Source organism: Bidens hawaiensis, unplaced genomic scaffold (genome assembly GCF_021521415.1).
Source record: "Bidens hawaiensis isolate Kalapana, Puna unplaced genomic scaffold, B.hawaiensis_p1.1 tig00001960_1, whole genome shotgun sequence".
Classification (NCBI taxonomy): Eukaryota; Viridiplantae; Streptophyta; class Magnoliopsida; order Asterales; family Asteraceae; genus Bidens; species Bidens hawaiensis.
The window spans coordinates 2,366,618-2,384,237 of record NW_027491108.1 but is presented as its reverse complement, the minus strand read 5'-3'; the positions used below and the strand labels follow the sequence as shown (position 1 = coordinate 2,384,237).

The 17,620-nt window shown below is 34.5% G+C and overlaps 2 protein-coding genes across 2 annotated transcripts; both read left to right on the top strand.

Moving 5' to 3' along the window:
* Window positions 1-2,431: 2,431 nt before the first annotated feature.
* LOC143601400 (diaminopimelate decarboxylase 1, chloroplastic-like) lies at window positions 2,432-6,711 on the top strand. The gene is made up of 8 exons (XM_077078825.1): window positions 2,432-2,895; window positions 3,750-3,924; window positions 4,559-4,708; window positions 4,954-5,115; window positions 5,209-5,394; window positions 5,792-5,914; window positions 6,042-6,131; window positions 6,407-6,711. Exons 1-8 carry the CDS (start codon window positions 2,432-2,434, stop codon window positions 6,491-6,493), a joined length of 1,437 nt encoding a protein of 478 aa, XP_076934940.1. The 3' UTR covers window positions 6,494-6,711.
* Window positions 6,712-11,046: 4,335 nt separating this feature from the next.
* Window positions 11,047-15,737, top strand: LOC143602168 (uncharacterized). Its single transcript, XM_077079375.1, has 8 exons — window positions 11,047-11,133; window positions 11,176-11,896; window positions 11,969-12,193; window positions 12,268-12,371; window positions 12,453-12,536; window positions 13,424-14,755; window positions 14,914-15,453; window positions 15,639-15,737. Exons 1-8 carry the CDS (start codon window positions 11,047-11,049, stop codon window positions 15,735-15,737), a joined length of 3,192 nt encoding a protein of 1,063 aa, XP_076935490.1.
* Window positions 15,738-17,620: the final 1,883 nt, after the last annotated feature.

Sequence of the window (17,620 nt, the reverse complement as noted above, 5' to 3'; positions counted from 1 at the left end):
ATGAGTCAGGATGGGTTTTTAAAATTAGTGGTGGCAAATGGGTTGGGTTGGGTCGAACGAGTCATGGTTCGAAATGGGTTGGGGTCGAAACGGGTTTGGGTCAGAATGGGTTAGGGTCAAAATGAGTCAACTAAAAAAGGGTTGTTTTGGTTTGAGTCAGAATAAGTTAGGGTCGGAATGAGTCAGAACAGTTTTTTTTTTCAACGAGAATAACGGTGGAAACATTTTAGTATTGTTAGATTTTTTGTTTTTTATTTATATTTTGAGTTATGGTTTTTTAATTTTTTTTTTGAATTTTTTTCTAAGAGGTTTCCTATTAAAAACAAAAACCTCTCAAAAAAATATTCAAAATTAATAATAAAAAAATCATAACTCAAAATATAAATCAAAAACAAAAAAAAAGTAAAAAAACTAAAATGTTTCCTCCGTTGTTCACGTTCCATAAAAAAACACCGAGAAATCGAACCGAAACAGAAAAGTCGACGAAAATGAAACAAAAAGCCAAAACCGACCGAGCCAAATCAATCGAAATCAAAAAATCGCTCAAAACGAAACTAAAAAAACTAAAACTGGAAAAAAAACGAAAAAACGGACACAAACGAAACAAAAAACAAAAAATGAGTCCGGAATCGACCAAAAAGAAACCAAAACCCAACCCGTCCTGTGTGAAAACTCGTGTTGGCTTAAAACCTGAACTGAACCCGTTCCAATCTCAAACCTGTTTCGTGCCGAAACTGCCTTGTGCCGAAACCCGTTCCGATCCGAAACGTGCCACATTTCCTTAGAACACTAACCCACATCGACCCATTTCTTTGAATATGGGCGACCCAATTTGACCTGGAAATTACAAGATGAAATTTCAAATGACCCATTTAGTTAAAATCTATGACCCAAATCGACCCATTTAATTTTTAAAACAACCCAAATTGACCAATTTAAAATGGTTTGGGTCAAGATTGCCATCCCTATTTAAAATAGAGGGTTAGGATGAGTATGGGTCAAGATGGGTAAAGTTAATCCGTCTTGACCCAAGTAAATGTTAAAATGCAAAGGGTTTCAAAAACCCCTAAAAAATATTCAAAAAATTTAATAAAAAATTAATAACTCAAAATATAAATAAAAAACGCAAAATGTAAAATAACTAAAATGTCTTCGCCGTTGTCTTAGTTTCATTAAAAAAAAAAAACTCGGTTTTGTCTCGGTTTAGGCTCAGTTTTTTTTGGTTCATTTTTGCTTTTTTTTTCGTTTTGGTATCTATTCGGTTTCAATGTTTTCGGTTTTTGTTAGGTTTTGATTTCTCGTTTTCATTCGGTTTAGGATGGATATGGGTCAAAATGGGTAAAGTTAATCCCATCTTGAACTAAGTAAAGGTTGAAATACAAAGGGTTCAAAAACCCCTCAAAAATATATTCAAAAAAATTAATAAAAATATAATAACTCAAAATTTAAATCGAAAACGCAAAACGTAAAATAACTAAAATGTTTCCTCCCGTCTTCCTCATTCATAAAAAAAACCCCGGTTTTATCTCGGTTTTGGTTCAATTTTTTCGCTTCGGTTTTGCTTTTTTTCATTTCGGTCGGTTTCGGCATATGTTCGGTTTCAATGATTTCGGTTTCGATTTCTCGATTTCTATTCGGTTTCGTGGATTTTGTTTGAAATAAAATTGGATAAAATTTGTTTTAGTCCATTCTAACCCATAAACAAAACCCATTCTAACCTATAACCAAAAGTCACTAACATTTTCCAAACCCATCTTGACCTTCTTGCAAAATTCTTTTGATCCATTTTGACCCATCTCAATTTTAAAAGTTATTCAAATTGACCCAAAACAACCCAAATGGATTTGTTTTGCCACCCTTAGTTGTTAGCATGTGAAATGTTTGATTGGGTTACAGAGATGAAAGAGATATAATTAGATTTTTTATTGTTAAAAGGTGGTGGGAGAGGGTTGTTAATGTGAATACTCTAATACATTATACTTTTGAAATCAATGCGTTTTTTTATTTTTCTTTTAAACCAACTCTAATCTTTGAGCAAACATTTCTCTCTAATATATTATATTTTTGAAATCAATGCGTTTTCTTTTATTTTTCTTTTAAACCAACTCTAATCTTTGAGCAAACAATTCTAAAATGAAATGTTAATCGTCTATACTGATTTTCACGTTACATGACTAATTTATCCATAAATATTATAGATGAAAACCCAGCAATAAAAAAAAAACTCATGACTCAAATTTCAATCCTCTCGCATCAAAAATACCAAACCTTAACCATAACCAAATGCTATTAAAACCATGTCATTGACTCGTTGCCTTGAAATTAAACCTATCTCAATTGTCATTACATCCAAACACCCGATAATTGCCACGTCATCTGAAAACCCCTATATGAAGTAGCAAAATCCACACTACTCCATGCTTCTTCACCAATGGCGGCTGCTTCATCTTCTCACCTCCACCTTCAATCCATCCCATTCCCCCAAACCCTAACCCACCAATCAAACCCCAAATCCCTAATCTCCTTCAAACCCACTTTCAAAACCCTCGGCATCCGGGCAATCGTATCCGAAAACCCAACACAAACCCAGCAGTTTCAGCACTGCTTCACCACGAAAGACGATGGCTTTTTGTACTGCGAAGGTCTTAAGGTTCAAGAGGTGATGGAGGCCGTTGAGAAACGCCCGTTTTACCTTTACAGCAAGCCGCAGATAACGAGAAATGTGGAGGCGTATAAGGATGCCTTGGAGGGTTTGAATTCGATTATCGGGTATGCGATTAAGGCGAATAATAATTTCATGGTTTTGCAGCATTTGAGGGGTTTGGGGTGTGGGGCTGTCTTGGTTAGTGGGAATGAACTCCGCTTGGCTCTTCGGGCTGGTTTCGATCCTACAAGGTACCAAATGTTCTAATTTGCATCAAGATTTGATTCAATTTGGTTATTGTGATAAATTGATAATATGATAATTACCTGTTTTTAGTGTTGGCATATTTTGATTTACTTAAATGAACAAACATGAACACATATCGTTTGTTCATTTTATCATTTATGTTCGTTCGTTTACGCTTGTTTGTTTATGTTCATTTAAGCTTGTTAGTTTTTGTTCGTTGTTGATATTCTTTTATGTTCTTGGACTTTGTTTATACACTATTAACGAACAAGATCATTCATTTTCTCAATGAGTAAGCACAAGCAAGAGAACTCTGTTTGTTTAATTGTTCGTGTTCGATTACAAGTAATGAAGTCATTTTCCACAATGGGGTTGAATTTGAAACTTTATAATTTTTTTTATAAACCACCAATAAGGTGATCTAGTGAGTTGTGACTCAACTTCATGTTTTAAAATTTAAACATATGCATTTCGTGCACCAGTAGGGGTGTAAACGAGCCAAGCCGATCATGCTACTCGAGACGGTCTTACTAAAAGCTCAAATTGAGCCTAGCTTGAATGAGCTTAAGCCTGTAAATAAGCTTGTTTAATATTCGAGTCCTAGCTTCCTTTAGAGCTCAAGTTGCCTTGCAAGCCTAACGAGAGCTGGAGCTTTAGAACTTGAACTCGAGCCAAGTCGAGCTCTTACTCTGCTCTGCTCGGCTCGACTCGACTCGGGCTTGTTTACACCGCTATGCACTAGTTGAATTTCATTAGTTTTTGTATAACAATGGAGTTGTGTTATAAAGTTTTTTGCTTTTAAAATAGTTGTTAGAACACTCAATGGAGACTGTGCATGTGATTTTGTTGTGAATGACAGGTGTGTATTTAATGGAAATGGAAAGCTTTTGGAGGATCTTGTTCTTGCTGCTCAAGAAGGTGTGTTTGTTAACATAGATAGTGAATTTGATTTGGAAAACATTGTATCAGCAGCAAGAATTGCTGGGAAACAGGTCAATGTATTGCTTCGAATCAATCCCGATGTTGACCCTCAGGTTTGTCATAATTTATACTGAATCTTTCTTTCTTTTTTTTTAAATGAACTTACATTCATTTTGATGATTCAACTCAATCAAAATCTGAAACAAAGATTATTTAACTCAAAAACTTGGTTATCAAATATACCTGTTTGTGCAGTTTGCCCTTTAAATCACCTAAAAAACAACTATAAAAATATTTACACATTGACACTAAAGTGCAATTTTACTCTTTTCTTTTTTAATTTTTTTATGTCATTGTATGTAAGAAAAAATGATTTATTTATTTACCCTACTTCCAGTATTTCTAAATTATATTTTTGCTCTTTATCTTTGTATGAGACATACATTCTGTGTCTTTTATTATTGTACATGGGTAACATTCTATATGAGGTAAAATGGTTACTTGTGCACCGCAGAATCATCAAAAACAAGTGGCATTTTATTGTGGTTTAACCGAAAATATTGTGTGGTGTTACAGAACGCAACAGAAATATCATGGAAAAAGAAGTGTTATTTTATTGCATTCTGGGATTTTTTAAAATTGTGGTGCATATGTTTTATGCCATTATCGCTTGCCTGGCCTATATTTAAACTATTTTTGGCTTAATATATCAATGTACTTTTAGTATTTAAAAACATTATTTTTTAGGTCCATCCTTATGTTGCAACCGGGAACAAAAACTCCAAATTCGGTATAAGAAATGAGAAATTGCAATGGTTTTTAGATGAAGTGAAGTCATATCCTGATGAATTAAAACTAGTCGGGGCCCATTGCCATCTTGGATCCACCATTACCAAGGTATTTTTTTGCCTATTTGTTTATGCAGTGAAACAATATGTGAATTTATTTTATTTAATTATTTACTGCAAAATGGATAGGTATATTAGTGTTTTGATGGAGTAACATTATGAAACTAATCTTTAGATATCCAAAACTGATTTGAAAGTGGTACTTGTGGTTTGATTTTACTTGGTTTAAGAATAAATAAACAGGATAGACAAATTAACAAAAATATGGTGTTAATTTTAATACCTGTTTTTTAGGTTGATATTTTCAGAGATGCTGCAGCAATCATGGTGAAATTCATTGATGAAATTCGATCCCAAGGGTTCGATATTAGTTATTTAAACATTGGAGGTGGTCTTGGTATCGATTACTATCACACCGGTACCATTCTTCCTACCCCAAGAGATCTCATTGACACAGTAAGAATAACTTTATATTTTAAAATTTAGCAGAATTTTACTTACGGCATCTTTTTTTTATATTACTGTCAAGCATTTTTTTTTCTGATGTAGGTACGGGATTTAGTGAAGTCTCAAAATCTCAATTTAATTATTGAACCTGGGAGGTCACTCATTGCTAATACTTGCTGTTTTGTTAACCGTGTAACCGGTGTCAAAACAAACGGTACAAAAAACTTCATTGTGATTGATGGAAGCATGGCTGAACTTATTCGCCCTAGCCTGTACGATGCTTATCAAGTAAGACTCCTAAGTAAGGGTATTTTGGTCATTTCACACCACATACCAGAAAAAAGTTAACTGTCCAACGTTGATTATGTTTTATTTTCTTAATTGGCCAAGAGAGTTAAATAAAGAATTGGTTTATTCATAAAACCCCTTAATTATTGCTTTATTCAGCAAGTTTGATTTTTATCAAGGTATATAAACTCTTGGAGTCGTATGTGGTGTGGCACACATTGATTAGTTGAAAAAAGGAGAAAGTTTAGACAAAATGTGTTCCTTGTCAATTGACCCACCCTATTTTCCGCCTCATTGAATTTAATATGTTTTTTTTCAAAAAATTAAAAAATCGACAAAAAGGCATTTCTAGATTATTTTTAAAAAAATTGTTTTAAGTGTCATTGTTTATATGCAGCATATAGAGCTGGTTTCTCCTCCACCATCCGATTCTGCTTATTCGACTTTTGATGTTGTGGGCCCTGTTTGCGAGTCGGCTGATTTTTTGGGGAAAAATAGGGAACTTCCTGCACCAGCCAGGGTATTATGTTCTACCTTTTAATTTAATGTTTATTGATAATAGTTTTAAGTTTGTTTTATCTGATTCTTGATTTTTCTTGCATTTCTTGTTTTTTTGGTATTAATTTAATAATTATTTTTATATACAGGGCTCTGGGCTTGTAGTTCATGATGCAGGTGCCTACTGCATGAGTATGGCTTCAACTTACAACCTTAAAATGCGCCCACCTGAGTACTGGGTATGTTTTCTTGACTTTGACTTTTGAAGTCAAACCAGCAATCTTCAGTTTGTACTTATCGAACACCTTTCAAATTCTTTGAATCACACCAATGGTAACATGATATTCAGATTATTTATGTAAGAGTTTGCTTTTGGTTTTATAAGAAAGATATAAAAAAAGTATGAAATTTGGATACCAGATGACACTCGAAAGTCAACACAGTGATTTCTTTTGTGCGCATAATTCTATGAAGTTTCTGCTTTGACTAAAACTATTTAATTGTCTTATTGAAGGTTGAAGAAGATGGATCAGTAGCCAAAATCAGGCATGGTGAGACTTTCGAAGATCATATGAGATATTTTGAGGGGCTCTCAATATAACTTGTATAGTGGCCAACTTATCCAGACTCGGATTGTGTGTTTGCATCTCACATTATGATTACAAGATTCCAAGTTTCAGTTAATGGCCAAATCATTTGATTCTTATGTGGATTTTGCTTGCTATTAATGTCTTGGTTTAACTTGTATTGCATCTTCATGTTTAGAAGATTCACAAGGCATGAACTTGGCATTGCATCATTATGTTAAAAGTACTTTTGTTTATTGTTGTAGCGACTCATCCTTGGTTTTGAATGAATAATGTAGATCCTGATGTGTATCTCCCAGGTTGCATAATTATTTGCGTTCGGCGGGTTACAGGTCACCAAACAATGCTTGGTTGGTTAGTTGATTTATATAATTGGAGAGTCATACAATTTGGTTCTATCTCAACTACTGTGTTAGCTTCTCCCTTGTATGATCGTATTCGCGGTTGATATGTTACTCATGCTAGTATACTCAATGTCTCATCTTTTGTTATGGTTGCTGTGTGCATAGGTGCCATACATGAGCGAAATTGTTGTATATAGCACTTTCATCTTAGATATGTTATGCATCATCTATATTGACAAAAGATGTTGATTCTAAAAGTTAGATCATATAAGTCAAATACCATTTAAAGATGATTTATGTGACCTTAAGAGTTGCTCCATACGTCTCGAAATAACCAAATTAACTGATGATGGATCTTATAAATTTGTACAAAGGTCCATGATTGTTACATGGAATGACTGTTAGTCTATGTAAAGTTGCACAAGGAAGTAGTAAGAGTGCCTTACGGTTGATGCCACGGCTCTTTGAAGGATCAAAATTCTGAAAAAATGGAACTAATGGGGGGGCGCTCTACAGTTGATGCCATAACCGGATGCTGATTGTCCGTATTATCCTTTATGCAACAGTTTTCAAGATGCAAATTCAAAGCTCAACTGCTTTTTGGTGAGTATAATAATATGCTGATAATTGCCAAATAATACAACTGACGGTAAATCAGTACTTGGGTAAATAAAAGAACTGATTGGGTAAATAAAAGAACAGATAACATGATCATATAAAGTGTTAAAGACTTTTGTTGTGATAAACGACTGAAGACACACGTGCTGATAATAGAAGAATCAAAGAGGTAAATAACTGAAGTACCATCAACTGAAAACCCTAAAGGACTAAAGACCAAAGCATTGAAGATCTTTGCACTGACGTACAACTACTGATTATATAGTAAACAACTGGGATTCTCATTATCAGTTGTTTTATTTATCAGATTTATTTCGTTCTTTTGTAATCCAGTGGTTTAAGTGAACATCTTTGGTTATGTACTTAACAACTAAAGATGTCACTTTCACAATATCGTTGGTGCGCCAGATGTCATTATCCCACTGAGTCGGCCGATGTATCTAACCTCTAGGCCAGACAATATGTACGCCACATGTGTCTATTGTAGGCATCAAGCTTCACCTAGGGTCTCTTCACTCTTGGTATATGGTATCCTATTAATCCTTCAATTGGGTTTGTTGGCTTTTGAGATGGTGACTATGCAAGGTGCTCATTGAATAGAAAATCCACACTTTGAAGGGTGCTAATTTCTTGCAATTTGTTTGATCTCTAGGTAGAGCAAAAAAAAAAAAACTTTGTGCCAAATTCAATTACTGAGGCTAAGTACATAGTTGCTGCTTCTCAATTGCTACGGATTCAAAATTAGTTAGTCAACGAATTTACAAAAGCTTTAGAGAACAACTTTTAAAATCTAACTTCCTGGTTGGCATGTATTTACAACTTTTCAAAATCTAATTTCCTAATTAATTAAATTAGTTTCTTTTTTCCAACCATCTTATAGGTTTTGACAAGTTCACAAAAGCTAAAATGCACACCGAGTTGATAGAATATGGGTACGTAAGCTGGTTGGGCATATATTTTTTATTTATGTATTTTGCATGTGGGCTTACTTTCTGAAGGATGAGAGTCGGAGCTAATGGACTTGAATGCAATAAGAGGAAATGGGCTTGTAGTAGAGTTAGTGGGCTTAAAGCTTATGGGCTGAAGTTGTTGCATGATTACATCCTCGTGTTTGATTTGCTAATGGTTACATCTTACAAAAAAGATCTAGATAACGTTTATTATGGTGCTTCAAGAGTTTCATATAGCTCTCTGAATCATGTGAAGATTTGCATTCATCTTCAAAGTTTTCTTTCTTGGTCGTCTACACAACTTTGGGCTTCATCATTCATAAGAAATCTTGTTTTGTAGGCAGTACTAATCATTCTTGTGTAGTGTTTTTGTGTTCATCACGTTGATGTTATTTTGAGAGTGCTGTTGATTGTGTCTTATAATTCTTCATATACAGTTTATGCCTTTGTTATCTTGGTGATTGGATAATAAACGTCTTTGATTTGGGATTATAAAGTCTTGATTGACCATTTGTGATAGCTACCTTTGATAGAGTTACAGATGATGAGGCTACCGGCCTACCGCATAGTGAGTAAACCCGACTCCTCTGAAACCCAAATTAGCCACCATAAAAATTCATAAGCACAAGCCAAAGCCCAAGAAATAAAAGACACCAAACAAAATAAAAAATGGCAACCTAGGAGAATTAGATACAATAAAATCTTTATAAATTAATGTTCGCTAAAATTAATAATTTGTCCGGAACTAACTTGAGACCAGTGCAAAATTGGACCCTGGTGCAGATATATATTGGTCACAACGAAACTATAAATTAATAATTACTAAAAGATTTCAAATTCTGAGATTATCTAGTAAGAAATGAATCTATAGTCACTTGTTCTTTTTCTTTTTTGTTGAACTTCAAATTTATATTGAGTTCATCTTTAATTCTCCACATTCACTTAAGAGTTCGGGCATTGTCTTCTCGTATTGCAACAAGAAGTTGTGATCATTTGGCATTTTATAATGATCAATTGCTAACCATGTTTAATGTACATGGAGAAGAAATTGCATTGAAACATGCTTTTTGTAATTTAATTTTTTGATACCATGAACTAACTTTTTACTTATTAAAAAACAATGAAATTGACAAATTCAATTAATTTGTGATGTACTTGCACATGGAAATTTAAAGGTCATACATAAAACCTTATTAAGTTAATAAATGATTAATTTATTCATATAATAGTATCTCGCTAAATTAATAAAATACCTCGGTTCCAATATTATTAATTTATAGAGATTTTGCTTTACTTGCAAGAAATTTGCTGTGTACGAAGTAACAACGTGACATGTTTGGTTTGTGGTGACGTCTAGGTTTTAGGTTGACCAATTATATATTAAGTTATGCAAATGTTTTCGTTATGTAAATGACGGGTTATTTGACGGTTATTAAGCAATTTAATGTATTGACATATTGGTTTATTTCTAATGAAAGGAACTAGTTGATGTTTATTAAGCAATTTTGTATAATTTTGTATATGACATAGTGGTCTAGTGTTATGATGTATATGGTGTACCATGTAAAAATGAGGTGATGGACTCATAGCTCTCATTTATCAAAAAGCATTTACTTACACACTCATTTTTCCATATATTAACAAAAACATAAACCCTTATATCATCTTAAAACTTGTGAGGCATTTCCCAATAGTAGAACTCTTACTTTTGACTATAAGGTTGCATCTTAGAATTTGAAAGTAAAAACGTATAATCCAAATCCAAATCCAAAATATGGAAATCAAAATTTCAGGGTTTGATGAAAAAAAATATTTCAGGAATTTATATTAGCTAAGTTCATCATTAATATATTTTTTCTTAACTACCGTAGTTGTCTTGGATTATCAAGATTTAATGATTTCTAACATTTTATTTTTCAAGCTCAAATTCAATGAACTATGACATGAAATTTGACTATTGGGCCCGGTTTACATGTCTTGGAAGTCTGGTGGGCTTTGGAGATGGAATGGGCTTGTACCAGTTCAAGTTTTATATGAAGAAAAGCAGGGATATTATTTTTTCATCGATCGTTTTATATTCACTAGTAAGAAAACTCTGTTATAGTTCTCTCTAGGGTTTCACTGTGTTGGTGAAACTCCTATTCTTCATCTGTTGATTCAAGTTCTAATTGTGACATTCCTAATCAAAGTGACTGTAATTGGTTTTGTGTTTGATCTTCTACTGTTTTGGTGAAGATCTGGTTATTGAAGTTTGTAACGGCCGATTACAATTGAATCGAAGGTTTTGTTTAAGTTCTTGACATGGTATCAGAGCCATAAAGGCCCTGGTCGATTGTTATTAACGTGATTCTGGTGTTCTTCCGCTGATAAATCTGAAGTTAGGGTTTTCATCTTTGAAACCCTAATTTCTTCGGTGTGTTCGTAAAGAAGATTTGGGGCTGCAGTTTGATTGTTGATCACCCTAAGTGACGGCAATCAATATTGGTGGATTGCAAAGAAAAATCTCGGTGAGATCTTTCCATATCTTAACTTTCCTGTTTGTATTAAGCTGTCGTTTGCTGTGTACTCTGTGTGCATTACTTTGTGTGTTGTATTGCTTATTTTTTGTGCCTTTGTTTATGTGAAAATCATATCTGATTGTTATTGATTATTACTATGGGTGATTCTGAAACACTTATTAGTAATATAGAGGCTAGTGATCCTCTATATTTGCATGCTAGTGACTCTAATTCTTTAACTATTGTGAATGTAAAACTGAATGGCATAGATAATTACACTGTATAGGCTAATGCTATGCTTTTTGCTTTACAAGTTAAAAACAAAGTTGGTTTTATTGATGGTACTTGTAAGAGGTCTCTTGATAATGAAGTTCTTGGTAGACAGTGGGATAGGTGTAATTCTGTTGTTTTGTCTTGGATTCGTAATTCTATCTCTGAGGAATTATACTTAGGACAAGTGTTTTCTAGGAAAGCTTTAGATGTTTGGATTGATTTAAAAGAAACTTATAATAAAGTGGATGGTTCTGTTGTCTTTGGTCTTTATCAAAAAATAAATTCTATTAGTCAAAATGGCTCTTCAGTGTCTGAATATTATCATAAACTCAATACTTTGTGGAAACAGTTTAATGCTATGGTACAACTACCATCTTGTAGTTGTAATGCGTCAGATAAGTTTAATGATCATGGTCACTTAATAAAACTCATGCAATTTTTAATGGGCCTAGATGATGTGTATCAATCTGTTAGAACTTCTTTGCTAACTAGAGATCCCCTTCTTACCATAAAAATTGCTTTCTCTATTGTTTCTAGGGAAGAATCCCATAGAAATTTTAGTGGAACTTCCAAGGCACAAACTCAAAACATGGGGTTTGTGTCTAAGTCCAACCAATCTTTTGACACCAAGAAAAAGTTCAACAAAGGGCCTAATCCCAACTTAAAATGCACACACTGCAATAAGATTGGCCACACTGTTGAGAGGTGTTTTGAGCTTGTTAGATACCCTCAAGGTCCTAGACTTAGGGGAAGTTAATTTTTTAATCAAGGGTCTAAGACTGTGGTTTCTAATAATGTTGTGCAAGGTAAGAATGATCAGTCAACTACTAGCTCAGGAGCTTCATTAACTTCTGAACAAGTTACAAAACTTCTTAGTCTCTTGAATGAAAAACAAGGAGATAGTGCTCATGCTTCTCATGTTGGAGGTAAAAGTCTAGGATCCTTTTCCGCTAGTAGTTTTAACCCTAAAGTCTTTTGTTTTGCTAGTAATTTTCCTGCATTAAGCAGTAGTGAATGGATAGTAGATTCAGGTGCTAACCAACATATGGTTAAAAATGATAAAATTTTTTTAATCAAATTGATGTGTCTGAATTTAATGTAACAGTTAAACACCCAAACGGGTCAAATACCATTGTTACAAAAATTGGAAGTATAAAACTAAGTGAATCTATTATTCTAAATGATGTGTTAGTAGTGCCTGAATATCATGTTAATCTACTATCTGTTTATAGACTTTCTAAGGATAATAAAATCAAAGTTATTTTTGATGAACATTGTTGCTATCTTCAGGATTTACTTACAAGGAAAATCTTGGTGACTGGTAGCCAGTTAGATGGTCTATACTTCTGTGGTGGTGCCACTAGATCTCTTAAGGTGTGTATGAATAGTCATGATGTTATTAATTTGTGGCATGCTAGGTTAGGACACTCTGCTGATAATGCTTTAAATGTTTTACAAACTGAGTTAAATTTTAATTTTCAAAACAATCCCCATCCATGTGAAGTTTGTCATATGGCCAAACAACACAGGGAATCTTTTCCTTTAAGTGACCATAAATCAAAAAATATAGGTGATCTCATACATATTGACGTGTGGGGTCCCTATAAAGTTAAAAGTAAAAAAGGTTTTAAATATTTTTTAACACTTGTTGATGATTATACTAGAGTTGTTTGGATTTTTTTGATGAAAACAAAGGATGAGGTTTTCTATAATATTGAAAGTTTTTTTAAACTTATTAAAAATCAATTTAGTTACAATATTAAGGTTGTTAGGAGTGATAACGGGACTGAATTTGTCAATAATCAAACTAGGAATTTCTTTAGAGATAATGGTGTCTTACATCAAACCTCTTGCACATACACTCCACAACAAAATGTTGTTGTGGAGAGAAAACATAGACATCTGTTAAATGTTGCTAGATCTCTACTTTTTCAAGGGGTATTCCTCTTTCTTTTTGGTCTGAGTGTGTTCTAACTATTGCATATCTTATTAACAGGACTCCATCTTCTGTGTTAGAAGGAAAAACCCCTTATGAATGCTTATTTGGCTTTAAACCCTCATTATCACATTTAAGGACCTTTGGGTGTTTATGTTTTAGTACTATTTTAAATGTGTCACATAAGTTTGAAAAAATAGCTGGAAAATGTGTTTTCTTAGGATATTTAAACCAAAAAAAGGGTTATAAGTTGTGGTGTTTAGATACTAAACAAATTATCTTTTCTAGGGATGTAAAGTTCTATGAAAACATTTTTCCTTTTAAGATTAATGTTTCATTAAATGATTTTGATTCCAATATTGATGTTTCTGTTAATAACTTGAATTTTTTTGATTTGTATGATGATGGTCTTTCCAAAGTGTCCTTAAATGATTTAGGTCCCAATGATGAATTGAGGGTAACAAATGATCACTCTAGTGAGGATCAGCCACCTAGTAGCCACTATAGAACTGTTGATGATTCGATTGGGTCACGTACTTCTAATTCTCTTGATGGCACTAGTGAGGTAGATCAGCCTAGGGTTGAACATGAAAATAATAATAACCCTGAGGTCACCTCAAATCAAACTCCTCTTAGGAGGTCTTCTAGGGCGTCTACTTTACCAAAGAAACTAAGTGATTTTGTTGTTGAAGGAAAAGTAAAATATGGTTTTGAAAAGGTAGTTAACTATTCAAATTTGTCCATTGAAAATTTGTCTTTTGTATCTAGTCTAAATAAAACAGTAGAACCTAGAACTTATCAAGAGGCTGCAACTGATTATAACTGGATTAGTGCAATGAATGATGAAATGAGTGCACTATATAGGAATAATACATGGAATCTTGTTGATTTACCCAAAGATCGAAAAGCTATTGGGTGTAAGTGGGTATACAAAATTAAATATAAAGCTAATGGTGAAATTGATAGGTATAAGGCTAGGTTAGTTGCCAAGGGTTATAACCAACGAGAAGGTGTAGATTTTGATGAGACCTTCTCTCCGGTCGTTAAGATGGTTACCGTTAGATGTGTAATTACTTTAGCTGTTGAAAATGATTGGCCATTGTTTCAATTAGATATTAACAATGCTTTTTTATATGGTGAATTAAATGAGAATGTTTATATGAAATTTCCAGAAGGTTATTTCTCTAAAAATGATACCCATGTGTGCAAACTTGTTAAATCCTTATATGGTTTAAAGCAAGCTCCTAGAATGTGGAATGCGAAGCTTGTTAGTGCTCTTTTAAAAATGGGTTTTGTCCAGTCAGCATGTGATTATTCCTTATTTGTTAAAAATGATAACTCTGTGTTTATTGTGTTATTGGTCTATGTGGATGATATTGTGTTAACCGGAAATAATGTTAGTGCTATTGAAGAAATAAAAGAAATGCTAAGGTCAATTTTTTTGATTAAAGATTTGGGTTTACTCAAGTATTTCTTGGGTATAGAAGTATTACGATCTGATGTTGGTGTTTGTTTATCCCAACGAAAGTATTGCATGGAGTTATTAACTGAATACGACATGAGTGCATGCAAACCAGTTAATACTCCTATTGAACAAAACTATGTTGTTATGAATATGTGTGAAAAAGAAAAAAACTGTTTTAAAAAGTATAACCGGGTATAAAAAATTAATCGGGAAATTAATTTACCTTTCCCATACAAGGCCTGATATTTGTTATGCTGTTCAGTTTCTAAGTCATAACCGGGTATAAAAAATTAATTGGGAAATTAATTTACCTTTCCCATACAAGGCCTGATATTTGTTATGCTGTTCAGTTTCTAAGTCAGTTTATGCACAGTCCATCAAATGCTCATTTACAATTAGCGTTAAGGTTGTTACGGTATTTAAAGAGAGCTCCTAGTTTGGGCATACTGTTCAAAAAGGGTGACTCTCGTAACCTCACAGCTTATGCTGATTCTGATTGGGCTAAGTGCCTTGATACTAGAAGGTCTGTCACTGGCTACTGTATTTTTTTGGGTCAATCACTTGTTGCATGGAAAAGTAAAAAACAGTTGACTGTTTCGAGGTCGTCAGCTGAGGCTGAATATAGGGCTATGTGTGCGTGTGCTGAAGAAATCATTTGGATTAAGAACCTGTTGAAAGAGTTAAAAGTTATTATCTCTTTGCCTGTATCCTTGAATTGTGATAATAATGCAGCTATATCTATAGCTGCTAATCCGGTCTTTCATGACCGGACGAAACATTTTGAAATAGATTTGTTTTTCTTGCGTGAAAAAATTTCTTCAGGTGTTATAAAAACTGAGTCCATTAGGTCTGACAAGCAGCTGGCTGATGTTCTCACTAAAGGGCTATTGGTAAGTCAACATGCTTTTATGTGTAATCAGTTAGGATTGTTTGATGCTTTTGGATATAAAACTGAGGGGGGGGGGGTGTTAAAATACACACACACACACACACATATATATATATATATTCCAGTTTTATATCTTATATTTTTTATATTAGTTTGTCTTATAAATGTTTATTATATGTTTGTGAGGGATATTGCTATTGGGCCCGGTTTACATGTCTTGGAAGGGCTAGAGTCTGGTGGGCTTTGGAGATGGAATGGGCTTGTACCAGTTCAAGTTTTATATGAAGAAAAGCAGGGATATTATTTTTTCATCGATCGTTTTATATTCACTAGTAAGAAAACTCTGTTATAGTTCTCTCTAGGGTTTCACTGTGTTGGTGAAACTCCTATTCTTCATCTGTTGATTCAAGTTCTAATTGTGACATTCCTAATCAAAGTGACTGTAATTGGTTTTGTGTTTGATCTTCTACTGTTTTGGTGAAGATCTGGTTATTGAAGTTTGTAACGGCCGATTACAATTGAATCGAAGGTTTTGTTTAAGTTCTTGACACATTTTAAATATGTTGTCTTTTGTATTATAAGTTTTGTGAGTGTTCGGGTGTTTACTAATTTGTTTTTCGGGTTTGGTACCGTAATGAAGTTAACATATACCGACCGATTTTGTCTCGCTTTGATCAACGTTTGCCAATCTGATACCGACCGAATTCGCACATTGTGGCAACGCGACGGTTTTCTGGGTATGATAATCTATCGAATGCTGATACAATGTCAAAAAGATAGGTTGACCGCACGAATTAACGTAGCTACAATTATGCTTGTAACGTTTGCAGATTGCGTCAGATTAAAAACTTGTTTAAATGAATTTTGATGGGTCGGTCTAGGCAACTTGCCTAGATTTATTTTTGCCTAGTGAGAGCCTTATGTTACCATTTTGGCCGAAGCGCAATGGGTTCCTTCTTAGCCAGATCGCTCTTCTTAGGCTCATATATGGCCTAATTAAACGCATCACTTGTTAGATTATAGCACTGTCAAAGTCTCAAATCATGATAGTATCATGGGGTTCACTACGTGACCCAATTGCTGCCTAATGATGCCTAACCAGCATCTCTTTCGCCAACTTTTGTAAAGTTAGAATGACGTATCTAAATTAAGGAGTATAAAACCATCTTCAATGTATATTCATTCATTCTTCTTTTTTCACAACTTTATCTTTCAATTCAATTTTATTAAAAAGGGTAGAAAGCAAAACAAAAATCGTTAAATTTGTCAGGCAGGCACTCAACTCATAATTACGAGTTGTTTGAAAATGGGCAAAGCTTTATTTGTTCTCCTGCTTCTTTTCGTTGTTGCTATCTCAGGTGATTAGTTACACTTTTCAGTTAACTAATAATTATGAATGCATGCATGTATTAACGATTTTTTTTTTGGTTTAAACTCAAATGCAGAAATCAAGGCCGACGAAGCTGAACACGTTTGTAACTTTAAGTGTCTAATGTACCGCATTTTGTCCACACCCTTGCGTTTGCTTCATACAATGTCGGACCTACCTGAACCACCAGGCTCATCTCCTCTGCCACCAGATGCAGAACCAACACCACTAGTACCAGAACCAGCACAAGAACCAACACCAGAACCAGAACCACCGGGCACATCTCCTCCACCAGAACCAGAACCAGCACAAGAACCAACACCAGAACCAGAACCACCGGGCACATCTCCTCCACCAGAACCAGAACCAAAACCAACACCTGCACCAGAACCACCAGGCACATCTCCTACGCCACCAGAAACAGAACCAACACCTCCACCAGAACCACCGAGTATATCTCCTCCGCCATCAGAACCAGCACCTGAACCAGAACCTCCAGGTGCAACCCCTCCACAACCAGAACCAACACCTTCACCTGAACCAACTCCACCAGCACCTGCACCTGAACCACCGGGTACATCTCCTCCGCAACCAGAACCAACACCACCAGCACCTGCACCAGAACCACCGAGCGCATCTCCTTCACCACCAGAACCACCAAGCACATCTCCTCCGCCGTTGGCTCCACCACCACCAGTCTCATCTCCTCCACCACCACCACCAAGCACATTTCCACCATCAGATTCAGCACCTGCACCAGAACCACCGAGCAAATCTCCTCCACCATCAGAACCACCAG

What these genes read in the sequence shown, in the direction of transcription:
- LOC143601400 (XM_077078825.1), top strand. Translation starts at nt 2,432, where the DNA reads ATGGCGGCTGCTTCATCTTCTCACCTCCACCTTCAATCCATCCCATTC. An exon ending in GCCTGTACGATGCTTATCAA is followed by an intron (nt 5,395 to 5,791) that starts GTAAGACTCCTA and finishes GTTTATATGCAG; the next exon opens with CATATAGAGCTGGTTTCTCC. An exon ending in AACTTCCTGCACCAGCCAGG is followed by an intron (nt 5,915 to 6,041) that starts GTATTATGTTCT and finishes TTTTATATACAG; the next exon opens with GGCTCTGGGCTTGTAGTTCA.
- LOC143602168 (XM_077079375.1), top strand. Translation starts at nt 11,047, where the DNA reads ATGGGTGATTCTGAAACACTTATTAGTAATATAGAGGCTAGTGATCCT. An exon ending in ACTCTAATTCTTTAACTATT is followed by an intron (nt 11,134 to 11,175) that starts GTGAATGTAAAA and finishes TACACTGTATAG; the next exon opens with GCTAATGCTATGCTTTTTGC. An exon ending in GTTTTAAAAAGTATAACCGG is followed by an intron (nt 14,756 to 14,913) that starts GTATAAAAAATT and finishes TATGCTGTTCAG; the next exon opens with TTTCTAAGTCAGTTTATGCA.